This window comes from Chanodichthys erythropterus, chromosome 17 (genome assembly GCF_024489055.1).
Source record: "Chanodichthys erythropterus isolate Z2021 chromosome 17, ASM2448905v1, whole genome shotgun sequence".
NCBI lineage: Eukaryota > Metazoa > Chordata > Actinopteri > Cypriniformes > Xenocyprididae > Chanodichthys > Chanodichthys erythropterus.
This window is the reverse complement of record NC_090237.1, coordinates 38,523,553-38,549,116: the sequence shown is the minus strand read 5'-3', so window position 1 is coordinate 38,549,116 and position 25,564 is coordinate 38,523,553. Positions and strand designations below refer to the sequence as shown.

Below are 25,564 nucleotides of genomic sequence, written 5' to 3'. Positions count from 1 at the left end.
ACTATAGAATTACAACATTAATTCAAGCACTTTACTATAGTAAAGTTCAAAAACACTATTATTTATTTACTGTATTATAGTATTTACTGTACTATTTTTTTCATGCGGGTTGTGTAAATTTGGCACTTTTAATATAATACACATCACGTAATCTCGCGTGTATGTGATAATGAGTAATATTAGTAGTAATTTTCAGAGCATCAGCTCTTTAACAGACAAAAGATAACCGTCGCCATTCAGCGTGACGTCACGAACGAGCTGCTCGACCTCACTGCGAACAGAAACGCGGGTTTCCTTGTTTATGGAGGAACGGTTCGCTTGGAAAGCCACGACAACAAACGTTTCGACTTGAACATTGAACGTTTGGACTTTTAAATCCCCGCGTGGCTTCTGTTTCGCTGAAGAAGACTAGCGGTTATACCCCCTCCCCCTGTTTCCGGTGTGCAGGCGGAAGTAGCTGTGAGCTCAGGCCTCATACTTCCAATGGCGACCGAAAACTGGCCGAACAGAAAGCGGGAGCAATCGTGGAGGGGCACGAAGCGTACAATCGACATTAAATAATTATTTAAATTACAAACTACACATAAAGTTCGTCTCCAAATACCGTGTTCGTTGAGCTATGGCCGATACTGCAGCCAGAAATGGGAGTATTTCACCCCTCGAATCGGGTAAGCCACAAAAAGTATCATTTGGGAATATTATTAAGAGGTACTTTTGTCGTAAATCCACTAATGAACGGTCTCGCGCTGTCTTTCGCAGAGTTGTATTACTTGATATCGCGCTATTTGAGCACGGGGCCGTGTCGGAAAGCGGCCGAGGTGAGTTTACTTCAATCCTGGAGACTTTAAACGAGTAATTGTGTTTTAAAATGATGCTCGAGAGCTCTTTCTCATCTGTTGCAGGCTCTTGTGTGCGAGCTGGAGGAAAATCAGGTGTGTCCATCACTCTCTCTCTGTGTGTGTGTATTTAACGTTATGTGTATGTGTGTGTTTGCTTCCCTCTTGGATTGAAACATGGATTCGGCGATATGCTACTTTTCATTATTATCTCTTGTCTTGAACTTTTGTTTACATTTTCCGCTCATGTTAAGATATCCTTCGCTTTCGCCCTCATTAACCCGGCTTGTGTTTTGATAGCTGCTTCCACGTCGGCTGGATTGGGAAGGAAACGAGCACCCGCGATCTTATGAGGATTTGGTGAGTGTTTTGATTATTTCTGGAGCATGTGTGCATGTGTTTAATTCTCACACGTGTGTATTTTGTGACTGTTTTAAGTGACAGGCTTCTGAACTCTTTCCTTCTGTTTTCATTCACATCTTTGGCAACTTAATTAATACGACGTTAATAATATAGCCGTTATTAATACGAGCAGTTATTATTACTGGGGGCTCTTGTGTTTTGACTGCTTCCCTATTATTATTTAGTGCTGTATTGCAGTTAGGGTGGGGCCTCGTCGGGTTGTGGCTACGTCAGGATATTAAACCGTCCAATCAGATAACGGGACTCGCTGTCGGCTTTTTATTTTGCATGTGACCTGCGCTCTGATTCGCCGATAAACGGACACGATTTGCATAAACTCCTTGCACTCAGCCGCAGGAGACAGGCTCTTATTTATGTTTTCCTGAAGGGTCGCGAGCAGGGTCAGCGGTCTTAACTGTGTAATGGACACAATTTAACATGACAGCTTCTGAAAACTGTCTGCTTGCTTTGTTAAAAGCACATTTAGGGAAGCCAGAAGTCTGATACATCATCTAAAAAACAAACAAATGGAAAATGGCATTACTTAAGGTGCAAAAAAAGAACAAGAATACATGGTTTTGCTATTACATGGTTCAATATTATATTTTTTTATGATAAATTTTGGTCCCTTTTTATATTAAAGGGTTAGATCACCCAAAAATGAAATTTCTGTCATTTATTACTCATCCTCATGCCGTTCCACACCTGTAAGACCTTCATTCATCTTCAGAACACAAATTAAGATATTTTTTATGAAATCCGATGACTCAGTGAGGCCTCCATAGCCAGCAATGACATTTCCTCTCTCAAGATTCATTAATGTACTAAAAACATATTTAAATCAGTTCATGTGAGTACAGTGGTTCAATATTAATATTATAAAGTGACAAGAATATTTTTGGTGCGCCAAAAAAACTCGGAGCGTTATGCATCTTTTGTGTCGAATCAGCGGTTCGGAGCGCCAAAGTCACATGATTTCAGCCGTTGGCAGTTTGACACGCGATCCGAATCATGATTTTGACACGTTGATTCATAACGCTCCGAAGCTTCCTGAAGCAGTGTTTTGAAATCGGCCATCACTAAATAATGTTGACTAAAGTCATTATTTTGTTTTTTTGGCACTTTATAATATTAATATTGAACCACAGTACTCACATGAACTGATTTAAATATGTTTTTAGTACATTAATGGATCTTGAGAGAGGAAATGTCATTGCTGGCTATGGAGGCCTCACTGAGTCATCGGATTTCAACAAAAATATCTTTGTGTTCTGAAGATTAATGAAGGTCTTACGGCATGAGTAATAAATGACATTATTTTCATTTTTGGGTGAACTAACCTTTTAAACCTACCCATACATCAAAACATTTTTAATGCAACATCAACACAATAAGTACATTGTACCTAAGGATTCATTTTTATTTGATGTTAGTACATAGTAGTTAAAAACACCTAATATAAAGTGTGACCAGTTTTAATTTTTTTTTTCATTTGGAGATGCGTGACATAAGTAAACATGACGGATCTAAACTAAGCGACTTTATTACATTAAGATCCTTTGCTCTTTGTTAGGTTGCTGCCAACAGACATATCGCACCAGACCACCTTTTGCAGATATGCAAGCAGATCGGTCCGGTTCTGGACCGAGAGGTCCCGTCTGGTGTGCCAGGAGTGCACTCTCTACTGGGGGCCGGGAAACACTCTTTACTGCGAAGGTCAAAAGGTGAGATCTGGCTGAAGCTTTCAGCCCAATCAGACTTTGGTGTGAGTCTGTCAGTTATCCAAGTCTAAATGTCAGCGTCTGCCTCCTCTCCACATCTCTAGACTGCGGCAGTAGCAGATGGAAAGCCTCCACGTTTGCGGCTCTTCATAGAGGGAGACCACCAGAGAGGCCTTTAAGCTGCAGGGATGCCAATATAGGTGAGTACCTTCAGTTAATCACCTGTAACAATGACAATTTTAGTTACATTTTCTTGCCCTGGCTGAATTTTTGCACTCAGAGGAAGGTTGCTTTTTCTTTTATCGGCATGAAATGGAAGTTGCGATCTTCTTTTCTTCCCTATTGTGACGTATATGATTGAGTGGAACTGTAGGGCACGACTTAATTATTAGTGATGGGCATTCCGGCTCTTTTTCGTGAGCCGGCTCGTTTGACTCAGCTCCCGGAAAAGAGCCGGCTCTTTTGGCTCACAAACGGCTCTTTAAATAATACATGTTTTAACTATGACTTTGATTATGATAGGTGTGAAAACAGTTCTAATTAAATTATTAAATGAGCTCATACTCACAATGTCTCACAATTTCTTTAAAAATGCATTGATTTGTTATAAAAAAAAAATACTATTAAACATTTGTATTTAAATTACAACTTTTTAATGTATAGAACCAACATTCAAAACAAATAAAATCTGAACAACATAATAGAACCCATATTAAATATTAAAGAAAAATAAATAACTGAAAGGATTAAACTGGTCCCTCTTTTTCTCTTTTTTTATTGCCATATGAGCTCTCACTAGTTAGGATATATTATTCATAATGAACACACACACACACACACTGCTGGCCATATTTTTATTTTATGAGAGATTTGCATTCAGAAATGCTGTTTTTCCTCTCCTCCGAGTTTCGACTACAGACCGTGAGGCTGATCAGACAGTCGAAACGAAAGAGTGTGTGTGCTTATATAGCCTAATTATAATTTTTTGTGTTGTTCTTTGAATTATTAGTCTATTGTTTTAAATAAAATTAAAACCATTCATTACATAATGATTTAATTTCTATAGGCTATATTTTGAAAAATAGAGTCGGCTCTTCAGATATGTGAGCCGGCTCCCGACGTTCACATAAAAGAGCCGACTCTTAGAGTCGGCTCGTTCGCGAACGACCCATCACTATTAATTATGTCCGTTGGGAATTGATTGGATAGTTGTTTGCTCACACTGTGCACACGTCATTGGAGAAGAGATGTCATTGCAAGGGGGAGGGAAAGTTTTTATTTTTCTTTAACGATTTTTTGATGAAAGATTACGAGGGTACATGTATTTAAAAATGTTATGTGCCCAGATAAATCAACTAACATAAAAACACTGAAATATTCCATAAAAAAAAAAAAAATTGTCCATTTTGATTTCATAGTGAATTAGGGTGGGTTCACACTCGTAGTTTGATTAGCATTCAGATTGGCAATTTTATGCCTATTTTGAGACTGATCTTACCAAACATCCAAAACAATGCTGTGTGCTGAGGTAAATGCACTTATTGTGTGTGCTTAGCCTACATGTGATGGTATTTTGGCCAGCTGGGAACTCATGAAGAGCTTATAAAATGTGTAAAGGAGCCAAAATAGTGGCGGGAATCCATCCGTCACGCACACAAAGGATCTGCTGCGTGGAGACGCTCGTCTGATGCCTGTGATGGGCAAACTCACGACTATGACAAGAACTCGATTGGTCATTGTGATTCACACGCTCAACAGATATGTCTGTGATTGGCTACAATAATCAACGCTTCAAAAACATGTAGATATACGCAGATAAATGGGAGGATTTGAAAGCAGACGTCCATCAGCAGATATATTAGGGATCCGCTGATAGACGCCTGCTTTCAAACGTGTATCTGTGTAAGCGCTCGGTGAAAAGCATCATTGATGTCTATTTACAACATGTTTTTGAAGCATTGATCACTGCAGCCAATCACAGACATATCTGATGAGTGCATCAATGCAAAGGCCAATAAGAGGTGTTTAAGAATCCACTCAACAGTGCTTAAAATGGGGGAAATGCTGGTATAGTCACATTTTTTTAAATTTCAGTACTGACTTTGTACCAAAGTTGGTACTTTTGACAACGCTATAGTGAATTTTCAGCTTTTAAAAGCAAGTTATTTGGTTAATAAAACTAGACAGATTAACGAAAGTATTTTTAAAATGTAGGGCTTAAATGTAAATTATAAACGAATGAATAAAAAACAGCCTGTACAGCAAACTGAATCGCTTAAAAGAGAAAAATCGGTGCAAACATGATCAGGCCGACAGACAAGTAGCTTTAACGTCGAATGAAAACGGTTTTCCAGAGGTCAGAACACAAATGAAAGAAGTACATTATATGACAATGAATAAATAAAATATACTGCCAGATCAGTTGCAAAAAACACATCTAAATGCGGTTGAGGAAAAACTAATAAACTGAATGAACTTAACAAAAATTAAACCATGAACGTATGTTCATGTTTTTCGTCAAATTTGTGAAAATCCACGGAAAACATATTCTTCTACATTTTTATCACATAAAGTGTAGGCTACGTTATCTGGCAACAGGGGTTAAAAACATAGCTAATGTAAATGTTACAAAGAAGGAACGTAGAATGAATTTCATCTACAAATAAGGTGGGAAACTGGGCATACATTTAAATCTACACCTGCCATGGTGTTTATCATCTCTCATCTCTGATTTTGGTCTGTCATTCCCGGATTTAAAAGTCACCAGGGCCACAGACTGCATAAATGTAGCACTAGCCTGCTGACTCTTTCCTTCAACTTGGGCTCATAGCCATCCCTGATCCCTGTTTAATGCATTTTCTCTTCCGTCTTGGCAAACGGAGAAATGAAATGAGTGGATTTCCTCTCTGTCATTGCAGTGGAAGTGTGTCGAGGCAGAGAGCTCACAGGAGCTCAGCGCTTCAGCACTATCAACCCTGTCAGCAATTATCAGCACATGAGGATGCACAGGAGGATCCTGGGACATCTCTCTGCTGTGTACTGTATCGCCTTTGATCGAACAGGTTCCAGGATTTTTACGGTGAGCATCACAAATCTCTTGGGTACTCGGCTCTGGGTCTTTGTTGCTCCACGCTTGACCACTCGCAATTCTGAGAAATTCTAAAAAGTATTTGAAATGTATATTATAAAGTGCTCAAGTGCGAACAGGCCCATAGCTTGCCGCAACGACACCTGCAAACATGTTGGTTTCCTGTCCCTCAGGGTTCCGATGATGCCTTGGTGAAGATCTGGTCCTCCTTTGACGGAAGGCTTCACTCCACTCTCAGAGGACATTACGCTGAGATATCAGACCTCGCCGTTAACTTTGAGAATACCCTTATAGCGGCCGGGAGCTGCGACAAAAGCATTCGAGTCTGGTGCCTTCGTACTTGTGCCCCAGTGGCGGTCCTGCAGGGCCACAGTGGATCTATTACCTCTTTACAGGTGAGAGTGCCATATGACTTTAGAGTACTTGTCTTTAGGGGAGTGTGATATCAAGATTTTAGGTTGTGAACGATTAAAATTTTGCCACTATGGAAGCTTGTTTCTGCCACTAAATAATAGGGCTGGGTAAAAAAATATTGATTTCTCTTTTTTAATCGATTCTCATTTTTACAAACCGATATCGATTCTTAAATCCCAAGAATGGATTAGTCTAGTCTGTTTTCAGTTGATGAATGAGCAGAATTTGTAGCGCCGCCCATCCAATAAATCACAGTAATCTTTGTGCTTTGTTACTTTTGATATTTTCAAATGACGTCCATCTTATTATGAGATTAAAAAAATAAATACCATTTTGGCGCTGTTTAATGTGGCGTACAGATCGCTTTAGCACCTCCGTTAAAGAGAAGCATGTGATCATCCTCTCCTCCGCTTTAATACCAGTTACAGCGAAATAAACATGAACATCTGAAGGTATGTTAAAATATACAGTACAACTTACTGAAATCCGTATCATGTCTCATGTAATCGCTCAATCAGTGTTTCAACCTCGAAAAGACTCAATAAAACAGCTTCAATGTCACGTGACGTCACATTTACCTCAGAAAAACCTATTCAGTGACCATAAACTCATAAGTCAGCTATAAAAGTGACTCTAGAAAGCGACATTCTGATAAATTTAGCTATGCACTGTTACATATTCATTATAATGTTTTTCAATATTTAATGCATGTTTGAATAAATCAGTTATGACAGCCGCGATTTAAATGTTTATATTTCAAAAAAATTAATTGGAGTAGAAATATGATTAAGTCTAACATTTATTTATTATAAAAAAAAACATTGAGTGTAATTTAAGTGATTGTATATAAATAAGTTAATTTTAACCTTCAATATTATTATAGTAGTACCAGCTGACTCTCATGTGTAGTTTTTTATAGTGTAACTGATCCAAAATAATCATAATCGAATCGAATCATGAAAATTGTCAATACCCAGCCCTAGCATTACACCACATTGTGTGTGTATATTGGCATCATTTGTTGTTTTCTTATGGTATGAGACCCGTTTGGACCCGGAAGCACTGCCGCGTGACGTCAGACTTAACAACCGTACACAGATACAATTTAAAATGCATAACCATAAAATATAACATATCTAATCTGTCACATATTAACGACTACAGCAAATCAGCTGTTCTCCCACAGAAGACTGTTACAGTAGAACGTCACAAAGTAGCAGATAAAGTCACGTGTTTGCAAGAGAACACCGTTCCATCAGCAGCTGTTGCATAAAGGGATAGTTCACCCAAAAATGAAAATTCTGTCATTTACTGACCCTCAAGTTGTTCCAAACCTGTATGAGATTCATTGTTCGGCTGAACACAAAGATGATAATTTGAAGAATGTTTGTAACCAAGCAGATCTTGCCCTCCATTGACTACCATAGTAGGAAAAATAAATACTATGGCAGTCAATGGAGGGCAAGATCTATTTGGTTACCGACATTCTTTCAAAGATCATAATTTTTTGTGTTCAGCTGAACAACGAATCTCATACAGGTTTGGAACAACTTGAGGGTCAGTAAATGACAGAATTTTCATTTTTGGGTGAACTATCCCAATGTTAATGTTTTCAGTTGTATCTTTTTCATGTTGTTTGCTCACTCTAACAGGCTTTTCTACTTCCTGTTTCTCTTTGTAGTTCTCTCCATTTGTCAAGGGCTCCAAAAGGTACATGGTGTCCACAGGAACTGATGCAACTGTGTGTTTCTGGCAGTGGGATGTGAATAATAACTGTTTCAGGTGAGGGTTCTTCATCACGTTAGAATGAAAATACGAGGAGCAGGTCAGAGATTGAGGTTCATTCTTCCTTCTTTCCTTTAATGCTGACCAGCGATCGTCCACACAAGTTCACAGAGAGGCCGAGGCCTGGTGTTCAGACAGTCTGCTCTTCCTTCAGCCCTGGTGAGATGGACTGAATGTGTGAACTTCTGCATCTCTTCACATGTGTGTGTTTATGTGAGGCTTTTTCAGTGTGCGTTTGTTTCTCTTTATACAGGGGGCATGTTCCTTGCAACAGGAAGCACAGATGATGTCATCAGGATATACTACCTGGGCAGTGGCTGTCCTGAAAAACTAGCTGAGCTTGACTCTCACACAGTAAGAGCGCTCAGTTTTTAGGAGTAGTTAAATCATCAGATTTTGTCGTAATATCTCATATGGTGTCCTGATTCTTCTTTTGTAGGACAAGGTGGACAGCATCCAGTTCTGTCATTCAGGAGAGAGGTAACATTGGTGGTTTAATACAAACCAATGATTTTATTTATTTATTTATTTATTTTTTGCACCGAAGTGATGCACCGAAAATTAATTTTTGGTTTCGGCTGAAACTGTTTTCAACTGCGGAGAGACATCAGTAAAACGGCTTGCAAACAGCCATGTACCATTACATTTACTTCAGAAAATCCACCCAGTGTCCTTAGTTTGATGGTTTGTTTGAAAAAAATAATTCTAGAGATGAGCATTTTGTTAAATATATGCACTATATTAAATATTACAGGGCTTCAGACTGCAATTTATGTGCAATTTAAAGGATTAGTTCACTTCTGAACTAATTTTTTCACCTCCATGTCATCCAAGATGTTCATGTCTTTCTTTCTTCAGTTGAAAAGAAATGAAGGTTTTTGAGGAAAACATTCCAGGATTTTTCTCCATATAGTGGACTTCACTGGGGTTCAACAGGGTTGAAGGTTCAAATGTCAGTTTCAGTGCAGCTTCAAAGAGCTCGACATGATCCCAGACGAGGAATAAGAGTCTTATCTAGAGAAACCATCGGACATCATCTAAAAAAAATAAATAAAATGATATGCTTTTTAACCACAAATTCACGTCTTGCACTGCTCTGCCATGTGCCACACATGACGTAATCATGTTGGAAAGGTCACGTGACGTAGGTGGAAGTACCGCGATTGGGGTAAAACTCGATTTTTCTCTTCAAACTTCAAAATTGTCCAACAATATTTTTACACTTTTTTTTTTTTTTTTAATTTGAGTTCTCTTTGTAAACACTTGTTTGGTAATGTTTTCCTCAAAAACTTTAATTTCTTTTTGACTAAATAAAGAAAGACATGAACAAATTTTTTTTTGGGGGGGGGTAAATGAAACCTGTAGGTCTGTGTCAGTAAATTTAGGTGAATTACTGTCGTTTTGCTTCATGTGTTTTATACATCATTCTGTAATGTCTCTTGTAGGTTTGTGAGTGGCAGTCGAGACGGCACTGCTCGTATATGGCGACTGCATCAGAAACACCAATGGAATAGCATTTTATTGGACATGTCTGCCACTCTTCCAGGGTATGAGAAGCCTCTGGAAAACTCAAGTGTTTCATTAATGCAGATTTGATATGCTAATGAAGTTTTTCTTGTTTACTAAAGGTCTGCACCTTTAACAGAGGAAGAAAATTTCTTCAAACCTAAAGTCACCATGGTGTCCTGGGACCGCCATGACAACACAGTCATTACCGCCGTCAACAATTATCTTCTTAAAGTGTGGAATTCCTATACTGGACAGTTGCTTCATATCCTTAAAGTAAGACCATTTTCTGATGCACAGATCCTCAGATTTAGCCAATCACTCTTGATATTTGAAATCAACCCAAACAAACCCTAATTTGAAAAGTTTCTCCCCTCTCTATCTCAAAATAAGCAAATAGCGTCTGGCCTCAAAAGACATGGCGCCTGCACTATATAAGTGAGCTGCGCACTGCGATACAACACTCTGGTGGGCGTTTTGGGACAGCTGACGGAAATAGCTTGCCCACGTCTTTCTAACCATGCCAATTTGAACATCTGAGCGTTTTTATATCATTCAGTAGTACTTGGTAGCTCTTTGAGAGATGATTTCTCTGTGTTTATACCAACAACACGCACACAAGCCGCCTGTAAAGAGCTCGCACATTCCAGATTGAGTTGTTTTACTTTAAACGGTCAAATACACACACAATCATGTCAGTGTCCATCTCATAGTGAGTTATTCACATGAATGAAATGGTGTAATAGTATGTGTTGTAGCATGTGTAATAGTAGACTACACCGGATTAATTTTAGGGGTTTAAGTTTTTAAATGACACTGAATTTATGATGATTACTAGGGGAAAAGGCAATAAAAAGTGCACCGAGTGTCTCGGTAGCAGGACTGAGAGTCAGTTAACAGGTTAAATGACCAAAATTAAAACAATTTATTAAAATTAAGCAGTTTAAGTAGCCAAACAGAATTGTATCTTGCTATTTTGAGAAAGTTATTGCCTGTTTTTTTCTGTGACGTGTATCATGTGTTCAGTGCTCAGGTCTGACACTACACTGTCAAACATATAGAGCTGAATGAATCTCTCCACCTTCTCACAGGGTCACGAGGCAGAGGTGTACGTTTTGGAGCCACATCCCTATGACCCTCGTGTCATGCTGTCTGCGGGGCATGATGGGAATGTCTTCATATGGGACCTCACCAGAGGCATTAAAACCATGCATTACTTTAATATGGTAGAGTATCCCAATGATCTTTTGGTATGATTTCCAGAACTTCTTTCTAGTGTTGTCAAAACTGACATTTTAAAATGTGACTCTTTGAGCGCTGTTGGGCGGATTCATAAACGACTCTGATTGGCCATTGTTCATGCACTCATCAGATATGTCTGTGATTGGCTACAATGATCAACGCATGGGAGCGTTTGAAAGTGTTTTGAAAGCAGGCATTGATCACTGTAGCCAATCACAGACATATCTGATGAGCATGTGAGCACAATGTCCAATCAGAGGTGTTTACGAATCCGCCCAACAGCGCTCAAAGCGTCACATTTTTTAAATTTCTGTACCGGCAACACTACATATTTCTGAGTATCATTCATTATTACATTCTCTTGAATAACCGATTCAATGAAAGACTTTTTTTTTAACCATTTGTCGCCATCTAGTGGTGAAACAATGTAAATGATACAGTCGTTATTTGAAGCATCGTTTTCAAAAGGTGTTTGATTGCTATCGTAGACATCAGTGTTTATATTTGAACTATAAACTCCCAGCACTTTTATGATAATTTGAACTAACGAGCTGCCACAAATATATCAATGTATGGGCCTAGGTAGTCTCACATTGCTTTCTCTCGTCTGCTTGAAACAGAGATTACGTCACGTGACATGCATAGATAATGACACATTTCGCCTTCTGTTAGAACAAATGTGGGTATCTTCTGTCCACCTCTTCTGTAAGCAAGGACTAAAATAAAGCAATTTCATTTGAATTTTGAAAAAAAAAATGATAGTTGGGTGAAAAGTTTTTTTTTTTCCTCCCAGCCCTATTAAATATAATTGATTGTGTGTCTGATTGGTCCAGATGCTTCAGTTAGACAGGCTTTTTTTAAATTATTGTTTTCTGTGGTGTAGATTGAAGGTCAAGGACATGGTGCTGTATTTGACTGTAAGTTCACCCCTGATGGTCATCGCTTTGCAATGACAGACTCTCACGGACATCTGGTTATTTTCGGGTTTGGGAGCTCCAAGCCTTATGAGAAGGTTTGTATGATTTCTAGTTGAGGAATCTGAAGTTGATCTTTTGATATCTGTATTGCACCAAGTTCCTAAATATAACATGTTTTAACTTATGTCTCCAAAATGATCCTTAGCTTCCAGACCAGGTGTTTTTCCACACCGACTATCGGCCATTGATCCGGGACTCAAATGGGTTTGTTCTGGATGAGCAGACCCAGCAGGCCCCTCACCTGATGCCTTCTCCCTTCCTGGTGGACGTGGATGGGAACCCACACCCTCCCAGATTCCAAAGACTGGTCCCAGGAAGAGAAAACATTGCAGATGAGCATTTAGTTCCTCAACTGGGTTATGTCGCTACAAGTAAGTTCCCTACTGTTGTCATAAGGTTGTTGTAATGTATCCCTAGTCCACAGTTGACTGTTTTATCATGCACAGAGTTCACTGTAAACAGTGTCTAGAAAAACCAGTTTCAGAACCGGTTCTTTTGAAAAGAAAAGAATTTGTACCAAAACCGAAATGAAAGTTTTCATCTTTAGTTTGAAACCAAAGATAAAGTTTATTTAATTATCAATTAATCTAATTTATTATCATTTTTATTATAATTTATCATTTAAATTGCACATAAGACACAAGTTTTATATTAGCCTTTTAATGATTTGAGGGTAATGTACATCCAGCTGTTTATTGCAGAATTAACCCCGTCAGGGTGATCAGGACCCCTATGTGTAGCGGCTACTTGCCACAAGTGTAAATTAGACACAGAGTATTGATTTGAGTTCAAATATTTTATTAGCTCATTAAACGCAAAACATCCACAAAGAGAAAATGTTCAAACAAGTCGGACGTTTTTGGCATAATATACAGATGGATCACTTTTTATACAGCTTTTCACCACATAAATAATGATGGGGATATGAAATATTAATTTAAGAAACTGTTTTCAAATCTTACTTGCTTATTAACTTCTATTATAGTATACAAAACAACCACTCTAGCAACACGGCAAACACTTTAACAATATTACTGTAGGCCTACTGTTAATACTGAAGTCCTCCAGTTTCATTGTACAATCAACATAAAGCATTTCAGAGAGCCCATGTAATTGTTTTACTCCAATTCGATGTTGAAATAAAAGTATTTAAATGGCGGCTGTAATAACTTGTTTTCACTTATTCAAACATATGCTACAGTAAGGTCAGCATTAGGGCTCATTTTAGCATCAATATCACACTATGTGCATCTGCGATAGTCCCATCGCAGGATGTGCGAAGTCAAGTATAGGGATTGTTAATCCGTATAGACCAGACACCACAGTTCAAAACGCACCTGATTCCCGGATTAATTGTTCAACCATCATTTCAACATGTTTTAGGTCCTGTCAGTTTAAACATTTAAGTGATTTTTAAACCATTTGAGCACATGAAGACTTGAAAGAGAACTCAAATCTGAACGTGTGGCTGTTTTCTGTGCACACACAGCCATGTACATCCAAAAAAAGTCAAAATGCAGTTAAACATTGAGTATCCTCATAAACACAATTGATTTTCGCTTAGGTGAACGAAACGATTGAGAAAGAAAACCGGATGTGTTACAGTATTTTGGATCTGCTCATTTGGTCTTAAAGTGACAGCAGCCTAATATTCCTGCTGCTTTCTGTGTCATGAATGTTGATCAAAAGACAAAGAGAAAAATCACTTCTGTAGTTTTAACACAGATTAATTATATTTAATTTATACAGTGAGACTATGCAGTATTTTATTTTTTGAATTCAATTTCTGTACCTGAATACTGTTAGACTTACCTGAAAAATATAAAAGCACTATTATTCATTTGTATCTTTGCTCTATTATGTTTATCTATGCTTGTAATTTGTTCATTATTTTCTATTCACTCACCTACAAATTAACCCCAATCTTACACTTTATTTTAAGGTGACTACATATGCTTACTATACTGTTAAGGTTAGGGTTTGCTTTAGGGTTCGTTGTAATTGCATAATGCTAAATTTACTGTTATTTTTTTATAGCAAGTTCATGTAACGTGACTGTCAGCTTAAAATAAAGTGTTACATATATTTTTGGTTACGCGTCCATCACTAAAAACATTATGATCATACTGAGTGTTGCTGATTTACATCTTTGAAAATGGCCTTCATTGTGTTTCAGGTGACGGTGAGGTCGTGGAGCAGGTAATCAGTCAACAGTCTGCGGAGAGTGAGGAAGTTCGTCACAGCGCCCTGGATTTTGCCATCCGCCAACTTCAACAGCATCATGACAGACAGGTTGCAGCTCAGGGAGAGGGTGGCGCTCCTGCTGCTGCCCGTGTGCCAGACCCTGGAACTCCCCGCAGAGGTGCCTATACATTGACCTCTTTTGCCATTTAAATCACAGCCTTGTACTCTGACACCCATTCCAGTAGATTTGCAGTTGAAACTCCAAGTCTCATCTAATAATTCCGTGTTTGATTGCATAGTGTCGCTGAACGAGCGCATGGAGGTGCAGTCTCCACCTAACGTGGGTTTACGGCGCAGTGGACAGGTAGAGGGAGTTCGGCAGATGCACCAGAATGCTCCACGCAGTCAGATGGCAACAGAGAGGGACCTTCAGGCCTGGAGACGCAGGGTGGTGGTACCTGAGCTTACGGCAAGTGGCTACAGGTGAGGTTTATATATTAATTTAATTTTATTTTATTCTCTTCAGTTATTTTATCGGTGTACAAATTAAGCCCCTTATTTAATCCTGGTGAAGGTTGGTAAAGAAAAGTGTCTGACATCATTTGTAAAGCATCAAATTAATATTTTTTTTCATTTTTAATGCCTTCTCGTACATAAGGATTAGTTCACTTTCAAATGAAAATTAGCCCAAGCTTTACTCACCCTCAAGCCAACCGAGGTGTATATGACTTTCTTCTTTCTGATGAACACAATCTGAGAAATAATAATAAATATCCTGATGCATCCAAGCTTTATAATGGCAGTGAACAGGATCGATGAGTATGAGCTGAAGAAAGTGATTCCATCCTCGTCCATCCATTATAATTGTGTGCTACGGGGGGGGTTACTAAAGGCCTTCTGAACGGAAGCAATGCATTTGTCTAAAAAAAAATCCATATTTAACAAGTTATGAAGTAAAATCTGCACCAGACTGCCCTCCATATTCAACGTATGAATAAAGTGTAAAATTCTTGCAGTTCAAAAAAGCTTACGCTACGTCCTATGCCTTCCCTATTCATAACTTGTTAAATATGGATATTTTTAAATATGGCCTTAAATACAAAAGTAAAGACTCATAACTCCAAAACTGTAGCAAGGAGAGTCAAATGGTAGGTATCATTTGATATAAATTTATTTTCTAAAAATTAGTGTTCTATTACATTTGGACATTTTCATGCTGAGAAACTGCTGATAGAAGACAAAAAATATAATTTTTTTAAAAAAAAATTTTTATTTTATTTTATATGGAATAACTCAGGAAGGCAATACGATCGGAGAAAAAATATTTTTTAGTGATGCTGTCCTACATGTGAGGTGCATCTGGTTAAAATTTTGTGGGGATAGCATATAGTTGAATAAAGTGTTATTCATTTTTTCGCAGCTAGTACGGGTGGTAAACTCTAAACCTGAGGCACTTCTCAGCACTCCTTAGGAGTTTTTCAAAATGGTTAAATGCATTAAAAAGCTTTCTATGCTTTAAGATCATTCCTATTTTGTGTTACTCCACGTTGGAAAACGAACATGGATTGTTCTGGGAACATAGGATACACACTGCATCTCGGAAAGATGAGAGACATGTTTTTAGCCAAGTATGTTCAATCGTTCTGTGAGTAATATCTTGTGATCATCTTGGGTTCATTCTAATCGTGAGAATCTGCTTTAAATGTCTTTTTTTATGATCTGTGCTTTTTTAATGAAGTTATGAGCATTTGAAATCTACATATTTGCTACATATTTGTATTCAGTTAGCTGTTGTGCTGTTTTTATTGTAAACGCATATTACTCGGAAGCATGTTGGAGGCTTGATCTGAACGTGACAAGTCTCTGGTTTTGTATGCAAAAAGAATTTGTGCGCCCTATATGGGTTCAGTTTTTATTGGTTCTTAAAGAGAGACATGCAAACAGGAGCACGGGTGCTCCATCTGGTTTTAACGGTTTAAACCGTGTGGAGTACATTTATGATGGATGGATGTGGATGGAAGGACTTCAGCTTATACTCGTTGGTCCCGTTCATTGCCATTATATTTGGTCCCATTACACTGCCAATAATTCTCCGATTATGTTCTTCAGAAAGAAAGTCATACACCTTGAAGGTGAGTAAAGCTTGGGCTAATTTTCATTTGAAAGTGAACTAATCCTTTAACCTTAGTCAAGTTCCCTAAAATGTTTCGCATAAGGGCAATAATTAAAAACCTCTCAGATTACGAATGTAACCTGGTTCCCTGAGAAGGGAACAAGATGCTGCATCATGGTGATTAGGGCTGCACGATATATCGCATGAGATTGTCACGCGCATTTCGTCAGCGGCATTTAATAGACAAAGCCGTAGTTCACTGACGAGCCACGCAATATCGCGTTCATATCACAGATGAATCTCCTTCGATAATGAACGCGATATTGCGTGGCTTATCAGTGAACTACGGCTCTGTCTATTAAATGCCGCTCCATTTGAAAGCAGGTGATGCCGATTTAGCGGTAATCAGGGAACCGGCTTTACTGACGAAATGCGCGTGACAATCGCATGCGATATATCGTGCAGCCCTAATGGTGATGATACCTCCTGTGTGACCGGTGTCTGAAGCACGTGTGAAAACATGCCAGTGAAAACTATTGGCTGGCAGAGGTCAGATGATGCAGTGTATTCACGTCAAGACCATAAAAAAGACCATATTACTGCATTTTTTTTTTAAAATTACTATTATTATTTTTATTATTTTGCTGTATAATAAGTGTTACAATGTGGGCAGCAGGCACAAAGATGGAGATTTAAAAACAAAACGGCGTTATAAATAATACAAACACTCAAAATGAGCACACAGGAGAATAACGCAAATGCGTAAATGAGAACTGACCAAGAACATCTGAAACACAGGGCTATGTTAACAGAGGTAGAACAAACTCAAAACATCATTCAGTGTAATTGTGATAATTGAAATTAATAATCGCAGTTACAATTTTAAGGGAATAATCGACAATTATGATTTATCATATTCGTGCAGCCCTACCATCAACACTGTGATGCAGCGTTGGAATTCCCTCAAAAGGGAACCAACTCATGTTGATTATCAGACAAAAAAGACTGGTATCATTGTAAAAATGGTCGATTTGATGGCAGTGGTTAAGTTCAGCCAGGTATAGAGCATTCAGAAAGGCTGGATAACAATGCAAATTGCTTCTTCATTTAGGGCGCAGGAGTCGTTCAGAACATCCAAGGGAGATGAGGAGGTCAGCCTTTACAACATCAAGAGAAGAAGAGTGACCCACGCCAGCTTCAGGGTACGGTTCTTTCTCCTTATGAACTGCATTATGGAAATTGATGTCAACACTCAGTGATCATCATCGTTCTGCCCATAGGATGATTCTGATGAAGAAGGGCCATGCCTCAAACGTGCGCAGTCACGCAAACGGCAGAAAAACCAGCAACGTAAAGAGAGTCTGGCTGAAGAGTACATAGAGTTCTCATGTGAGGAAGGAGAGGAGACTGCGTCTTCCGAGGTTGAGCATTTGTGATCATTTACTTTTTAAAACGCTGCCATATTAGACATGTCAATAACAATGTGTGTGTATATGTTTCACTGGTGCAGGATAGTGAGATGGAGGGCAGTGATGTTGATTTGTCCATTGAGGATGAAGAGGAATGGAGGAGTGATAGCTCAAGGTATTTGTGTTGCCACCGTAATTGTTTTTAAAAAGGAAGTCCGTAAGATCTGCAAGTTAGCTCCCAATAATACCTTACAGTTAATCAAATTAAAATTGAAAATGTAAAGATATGGAATGCCTGGCACAGCCATTTTTATTCATACTCAAAAACTATTGCAAATTTTGAGCTTAATTGAAATGCTCAATTTTTGAATTCTGTTTGGTCCTGCTGGTGACAAAATTATAAGCTACACCCTTAAACTGATAAGACGTCCATATAGTGATTTCATTTCATGTTGTCATCGCTAACATATTCATGAGGGAAAGATTTACACTGTCTCTTTGTTCATGACTGAAGCCACTCCTCCAGTGATTATTCCGACTGGATGGCAGATGCAGGAATAAATTTGCGACCGTCCGCGTCTCCATCCTCCCGGCGACGTGCTACCCGCAGGATCAGCAGCTCTGAGGAAGAGGATGAGGAGGACGAAGATGTAGCGGATGAGGAGCAAACTCTAGATGAAGAGGAGCAGATGTCTTCACCCAGAAAGCACAAGAAGGCCAAAAGCAAAATGCCAAAGGTGTCTATTGGGCCGTACAGCACATCCATTACTGAAAGGCCCCGATATACTCACAGCGTAGTGTTTTTCATACTTTGCATAGGGGTAAAAATAAGATTGAAATACGTGACCAGAACTATATTGTTCACGAACATCCTGATGCGGCCCATGTTGCTGAGAGCGGCGTCTAGATGAATATGTAATTATGTGCTGCGCTCTTTCCACTCTATAACAAAATAAACGCAACAAAAATAACAGCAGTTAAGATCATAGCGATGTAGATGTTTGCACCAGCTCTGCGATTCGCCTATCCAGTCTAGTCACGTCACATTTATTTAAAAAAAAAACGACAAAGCTGGAGAATCTCACGCAGCCAAAATGAAGATTGTCAGTAACGGTGTTCAGCCTTACATTGTTCAAACCGGAGTCGACACTGATGGAGAGACTCAGGAAGAACTTTTAGACGCTTCTGAATGGTTAGTGGATAAATTGATGTAGTTGCTGTGGAGTTGATTCAACTCATCCACTAGCATGTGCCGTCATGTTCATCTTTTGTGTTGAATTGACCCTCGTTTGTGAAGCAGTCCGGCGTAAAATGATGGCATGTGTTCCACATCGTTAGCTGAAGTTGGTCCTTGTCGTTTTTTTCGGCCTCATTGGGCCATCTGATCATTCTGATTGGCTGTTCAGATACTGCCACCTGCTGGTACCGAAAGGTATTTCTTCTTACGCCGGCGCAGAACGGACGTGGGCCATCGGGTGTCAAGCGTCAGTTTGGTGTGTCAGGGCAACATTGGACACAGACGCTTCCGACATGAGCCAACCCAGCAGTCTGCTTTTGTCGCCACTAGTTCGTTGGCGTCAGCTTGGTGTGTTCTGGGCTTAAAACAGCAGATTCTGTAAAAGAAAATATCTCCTTTGCATTGAACTTTGAGCGTCGTAACTTTGCAGATGTTGTTTATGATCAAACAGCAACATTACACACTAACTAAAGTTAAAAAAAGTGAAATCATAATCAAACACCCCTTTGAATGAAGCAGCTTTATAGTGTTAAACATGAAATAAAACGGACTCTGTCATTTTTTCCATTTTCTACTATAAAGCAGTTCTTCAGTGTGCATGTTTTTACTCACGGATGTCTGACCTCGACGGACTGAACAGAAGAAATGAACCAGAGAAGATCTCCATGTCACAGAAGACTGAGCCTCAGAGCCACATACCTATTACGTAATTGCCACGAATCAATGGTAACACAAAGACGTGAACTTTTCTGGAAAGTTAGCTTTGGCAAGATGTTTCGAACTCCAAACGAACGTTTGTTATTCGATTTAGCTTGAAGTATATCGAGGCCTTTACTGTCACTATTACGAAATATTTTATGATCCTTTAAAATTTAAGTGTCAATTTAGTACTGAAGTTCCTTCTGAAATCCCTAGTTGTAATTCTGGAGAAGTATTTTTACTGTAGGCTAGCACTTATTTTGTGCTTGTCTTCATGAAAAATTTGAATTCAGTGCAATTTGTTTTCTTATCCTTAGCCACCAAAACCGAGGCCTCCCATTAACAGAGAGATCTCAAATGAGTTCCGTCCCCCAGCGTGGATTACTGATGTCATTCCCCGAAAGTCCCCCTTTGTCCCTCAAATGGGAGACGAGGTACAGAATAAGTTCCGTTTGTATTAACGTATAACTGATCCATGTCTAAACAACTCTTTTTCTGTACACAGGTCATCTATTTTCGTCAGGGTCATGAGGCGTATGTGGATGCAGTCTGTAGGACAAACCTGTACCCCATTAACCTAGACAGACAGCCATGGAAGAAGATGCAGTTGAGAGTAAGATCAAGACAATCCTAGGATTTTACTGACTTGTTCTTATCAGATGCAGTCATTCATAAGTGCTTTGTAAAACTTTGCGTTGATCTGATCATAGCAGTTTGCATACAAACATCACTTGTCAGTATTTATATTTCCATCCGTATATTTTATGTAAATTTCAGGATATCGCATAAAAATGTGCTTGATGGAAATACCAAAATGCTCCTAAAAATCTTAAAACACGCACAAAAAAACGTATGCGTTCAATTAAGGTGAATAATGTTTTTTATTTGGTAAGAAAACGGGCCAATAAACTGCGATGGAAACACATTTACCGAATTGATTCCTGGGTGCACATCAAATAAAAAACATGTGACTTTACCTCAAGAGAGAACTCAGCTATTACTAGTGAACCAATCTCATTGCACACTATCTAAAATTGTTTTAGTCATTTCAGAATGATTTGGTATAATTCCCACCCTGAAGCGTCTTCCCAAACACAAGATAACATGACAGCATTTATTGCATTTCATCTGCACGCTCTGAGGTGCAAGTAATTTATTATATAAGAAAAATCCTCACTGATTTCACCTGTGCAAATGCAAAGTTTAATTCGCAACTTTGGATGGAGACATAGGTAGTGCAGCAAGGCTATTTTTATTTGTCTGCATTTATTTGTTGTAGTGACCAACAACAAGCCACAGATGCTGTCATAAGGTTCTGTTTCCTTGTATTTAACCATGAACATTTCTTTAAAAAATGCATGCAACTCACCTAACCTTTTAATGTTTTCAGCATGTTTGGCTTTGAAAATTATAAATCTCATGTTTTCATCAGGACCAAGAGTTTGTGAAAATAACAGGGATCAAGTATGAAGTCTGCCCTCCAACCCTGTGTTGTCTGAAACTGACCCAGATTGACCCTGGAACAGGCAAAATAACAGACCGATCCTTTTCAATAAAGTAAGTCTGCAAGCACTGCTGGGTAGATTACATACCAATTTTAGTCCATTACTGAATACAAATTGATAAAAATTATATCAGGGGTCCTATGCAGTTTGGAAAAGTTCACTTTTAAATAAACTTTTCCTGATAATTTACTCACCCCCATGTCATCCAAGATGTTAATGTCTTTCTTTCTTCATTCAAAAAGAAATTAAGGTTTTTGATGAAACCATTTCAGGATTATTCTCCTTATAGTGGACTTCACTGTCCTCCAGACAGTTAAAGGTCCAAATGTCAGTTTCAGTGCAGCTTCAAAGAGCTTTAAACGATCCCAGACGAGGAATAAGAGTCTTATCTAGAGAAACCATCACTCATTTTCAGAAAAAAAAAAAAATGTATATAATTTATATACACAAAATATCACCTTGAACGTACTTCCCGTTTCCGCATTCTTCAAAACGCTTACACTGGATTGTTCATTAAAAATTACATAAGGGTTTTGGTGAAGGAACTGCAGGAAGTTGAAAAGGTCACAAGTAATACTTACTAAAATTATTTATTTATTAATTTAATATTAAATTTAATATAATATTAAAGCTTTAATATTTTATTTATGATGTGTGGTCTCTCAATTTTCCACGTAATTATATCTTTTATGAACATATATGCTGTTTTAGAAAGAAAAATGTAAAAGATAAATAATGAGGGAGAAGAATCGCTGAATTAAGAATAATTTACTGCCGTTTTGTGAATATTAAGTAATCATGTAACCAGTCTGAGTTTACACAGTAAAATACAGTAAAACAATGCATTCTGGGTAATATTATTTGTTGTAACCTATAGGATGCTTTCTTGAAAGTGACAAATATTTCCCAGGATTTTCCCAAAACATTGTTTTACAGTATATTACAATGCATTCCGTGTATTACAGTGCATTCTGGGTAATATTAAAGTTTGAGAAAGTAACAGATAGGCCTCTTTTCTTAAAATTACAAATATTACCCATTGTTTTTATGGTATATTATTGTTTCAATGGAAAATGGTATTTTACTGTGTAAATTTCTTTACAATTATTTTTGTAGTCTAAATAAAAATATTTAATTTTTGGTAATAAATATTAAATGTTTTGGTGCTGTTTTTCCTTAGATATCATGACATGCCTGATGTAATTGATTTTCTGGTGCTGCGTCAAAGCTACGACGAGGCGCGGAACAGAGTGTGGAGACCGAGTAAGTGTGCCTGAGAGCAGAGTCGAGAGAGCCTGCTGTGGTGCCCTGATTCAGTTCAGTCTTCTACAGAATTAAAGCATTCAGTCATGTCTTCTGGTTTTCATGCTTTGGTTTCTGTAGATGATCGGTTTCGCTCTGTGATCGATGACGCCTGGTGGTTTGGGACCATAGTTTGTCAGGAGCCATATCAGGCCGAGTATCCCGACAGCCATTTTCAGTGCTTCAAAGTCAAGTAAGCCCAAACTTTGTTTGAATTACTAGGAGCTGTGGCGTAGACCTTAGGCATTGGCTGTGATGTTAACTTTCTGATTTTGCAGATGGGATAATGGAGAGACCGAAAAGCTGAGTCCATGGGATGTGGAAGCTATTCCTGACAACGGTACTTCTGACCACTTGAGCTTTATTTAACCAGATAAATGCAATGCAAATCAGCAGTCTGTGCACTAAATTCGGTTGTTCGGCTTGTTTGTTTGAAGGCGATTTATTGTTTTAATAAAGCAAATGGTCTGTTTATTGGATTGTTTCCATCCTGCAGCTGAACAGCCGGAGTCGGAGAGCGCTGGAGTGCCTGTGACGGATGAGGAGATGATTGATATCCTGTATAAACCTCAGGAGGGTGAATGGGGGGACAGGGGTCGAGACCAAGAGAGCGCACGCATCATTGCAGGCATAGAACAGCTTGTGACTGTGGGTACGTTTGATTTCGCAGTTATCCTGTTCTGAGTTCTTACAGTGGTCTATTTCTATCAATTTTGTTTCATATCTTTAAAGCTACACAACGTAACTTTTGGCCCGCTAGAAAAAATCTGCAAGCCTTTTGCAGAACAATGGTGTTTTGGTTGTGCCTCGGCTCTGTGCAGATGAATATGACCCTTGAAAATAGATAATGCTTTACAATGAACTACATATGAATTTATCTGTTCAATACAATAGCTTACTCAACTTGCTCGCCAAAAATACCATCTCCGATTTCAAATCCCGCAGTGTTGATTGTTTTCGTTGAGCTCTGTTGTGTTCAGACAGACTCTCCTGTTTGTCGTTTGTTCGAGTTTTAACTGGTCCATTTCTCACTCGTTTTGACAACCAACCTGTGCCACTTCAGGGCTCGACATTCAGCTTTGTCATGTTCTTGTAAATCGGTCATTCACTTGTAATAAGTTCACTTGTAGTAAAAAAGTTGCTTGTCCAGGAAAAAATAAGATTTGTGGTGTAAATATAATTTATTCTTTCAGAATATTGCAGCTTTGACATTTAAATCTGCATTTATTTATTTATTTTTTACCTTTTTTATAAAGGACCTTTTTCCCCTAATCTTATTAAACGTATGATTCATTTCAAATTCTTGAATTTGATCAATAAATTCAGTTAGAATAAGACGACACAATAGGGCTGTTTCCAATAAAATTAAATCATTTACACTGAAAAAATATATAATATTTACAATATTTTACAATATTTTTTGAAAATACAAATAAGAAATGTTGGGAGAAAAATAATACTTTTAAAAATGAAACTAAACTGCCAGTATGTGGCGGCAGATGACATCTTAATTAGTGAGTCATTGAATCATTAATTCAAACGATTTGTTCAAACAGCTGATTCATTCAAGAATGAGTCAGTTGTTTATGAATGGGTCATTGACTCAAACGATTCATTCAAAACACTGAATCAAAACAATCAAAAGCCTCAACAGCACAACCTTGTTACCGTCAGTACATTATACATTATTATCCACTAACGAATGCCACTTACACAAAATGTGATGATAATAAAAAATAAGGCATTCTCGCATTTTGTCGATTCCCTAGTTATTTTATTATTGACATTGTAATCAGGATACTTGTGTGGTCGGGCAAGTAATATTCTTTCATTTGCCCCTTCAAAAAATCCACTTGTCCCGAACAAGCATTAATGTCGAGCCCTGCACTTTTCTCTATTTACAAATAAGACGAGACACGCATAGGCGAGTGACTTATGTTCGCAATTTCCTACAAAAAAACATCCGTAAGGTCTAAAATATAAACACTTGGCTTACCATAGTGAAGCAGAGAAAGACAAAAACATGTTTAGGAAGAAGGATTGTTAATGTGTTGACTTAATGTTGAGGTATTTTTTAAACTTTGTTCATTTTGAACAAGAACTTACATAGTGCACATTTTAAGCATATCAGATTTTGATGGTCTACAAGCACTTAAACGATTAGTTAACCCCAAAATGAAAATTGTCGTCTTTTTTTTTTACCTCGCCCTCATTTCGTTTCAAACTTTTGTTCATCTTTGGGACACGCATATTTTTTTTATGAATAATTTTTCTTCATCCATTGAAAGTTTATGTAATTAACATTTTCAAGCTGCTAAAAGTTCATAAAGACATGGTAAAATGAATCCATATGAATTGAGCTGCATAATCCTAGTCTGAGGAGACCTCATTGGTTCTTACTCATCAAGAACGCGTTTTGAATTTCCATTTGCGACATTTGATGTGCTCTATGTAAGCGCGTTGATCAAAGTTTATATGTGAATAAAAGCCCGTATGTCATATAAAGCAAACATGTCAGAACACTCGGATTAAACCACTCAATTCATTTGGATTATTTTTTTTTTTTTTATGTACAATTTAAAGCTTGAAAATGTTGATTAGAGAATTTAAAAAAATCTTCATTTGTGTTTTAAAGATAAGAACAAAAGTCTTACAGGTTTGGAACGACATGAGGGTGAGTAATTAATGACAGAATTTCATTGTTGCGTGAACCAACCCTTTAAATGTGACCCTCTGTCTTATCAAATGTCAATTTCTGTCCTCTTCAACAGACATCACTGCACCTTTCTCGGGTCCGGTCGATCTTGCTCAGTATCCTACATATTGTGCTGTCATTGCATATCCCACTGACCTGAACACCATCAAACTGCGGCTCAGGCACAACTTCTACAGGTTTGTAGCTTAATAGGTATAGTCCACCTAAGAATATAAATTGTCACCATTTTAGATCAATGTTCATTCTGCTTTTTTCCCTGCAAAAAGCATTAAGTCGTCTGTACAACTTGTAGTCTTTAGTTTTAACTATCACCAATATTTATAGGGTTAGTTCAGCCAAAAATGTACATGTAAATGGATTTTCTATTTTCCTGTCAAAATAAAGAGTTCATCTTCAGCTTTTAAGAACAAGCAAGAAGAGATGCAGGT

At 38.1% G+C, this 25,564-nt stretch overlaps 1 protein-coding gene across 2 annotated transcripts in view; it reads left to right on the top strand.

The window, feature by feature from the left end:
• Positions 1-256: 256 nt before the first annotated feature.
• The window catches only part of brwd1 (bromodomain and WD repeat domain containing 1), a 40,016-nt gene continuing 14,708 nt past the window's right edge, over positions 257-25,564 (top strand). Inside the window, exons 1-32 of one of the 2 annotated variants that reach the window (XM_067366427.1) lie at positions 257-668; positions 760-818; positions 903-932; positions 1,137-1,196; positions 2,812-2,962; positions 3,064-3,159; positions 5,878-6,038; positions 6,221-6,442; positions 8,143-8,243; positions 8,335-8,405; positions 8,500-8,600; positions 8,686-8,726; positions 9,692-9,793; positions 9,875-10,028; positions 10,844-10,978; positions 11,878-12,006; positions 12,117-12,342; positions 14,148-14,333; positions 14,455-14,638; positions 17,380-17,470; positions 17,549-17,689; positions 17,779-17,852; positions 18,192-18,414; positions 19,931-20,047; positions 20,119-20,226; positions 21,046-21,170; positions 22,299-22,381; positions 22,502-22,613; positions 22,699-22,760; positions 22,917-23,072; positions 25,056-25,094; positions 25,192-25,312. In XM_067366427.1, the coding sequence (XP_067222528.1) occupies positions 620-668; positions 760-818; positions 903-932; positions 1,137-1,196; positions 2,812-2,962; positions 3,064-3,159; positions 5,878-6,038; positions 6,221-6,442; positions 8,143-8,243; positions 8,335-8,405; positions 8,500-8,600; positions 8,686-8,726; positions 9,692-9,793; positions 9,875-10,028; positions 10,844-10,978; positions 11,878-12,006; positions 12,117-12,342; positions 14,148-14,333; positions 14,455-14,638; positions 17,380-17,470; positions 17,549-17,689; positions 17,779-17,852; positions 18,192-18,414; positions 19,931-20,047; positions 20,119-20,226; positions 21,046-21,170; positions 22,299-22,381; positions 22,502-22,613; positions 22,699-22,760; positions 22,917-23,072; positions 25,056-25,094; positions 25,192-25,312 (3,710 nt within the window). In that variant the 5' untranslated portion in view covers positions 257-619. The remainder of the gene's footprint in view (positions 669-759; positions 819-902; positions 933-1,136; positions 1,197-2,811; positions 2,963-3,063; positions 3,160-5,877; positions 6,039-6,220; positions 6,443-8,142; positions 8,244-8,334; positions 8,406-8,499; positions 8,601-8,685; positions 8,727-9,691; positions 9,794-9,874; positions 10,029-10,843; positions 10,979-11,877; positions 12,007-12,116; positions 12,343-14,147; positions 14,334-14,454; positions 14,639-17,379; positions 17,471-17,548; positions 17,690-17,778; positions 17,853-18,191; positions 18,415-19,930; positions 20,048-20,118; positions 20,227-21,045; positions 21,171-22,298; positions 22,382-22,501; positions 22,614-22,698; positions 22,761-22,916; positions 23,073-25,055; positions 25,095-25,191; positions 25,313-25,564) is intronic. The other variant, XM_067366428.1, reaches the window with a different exon arrangement.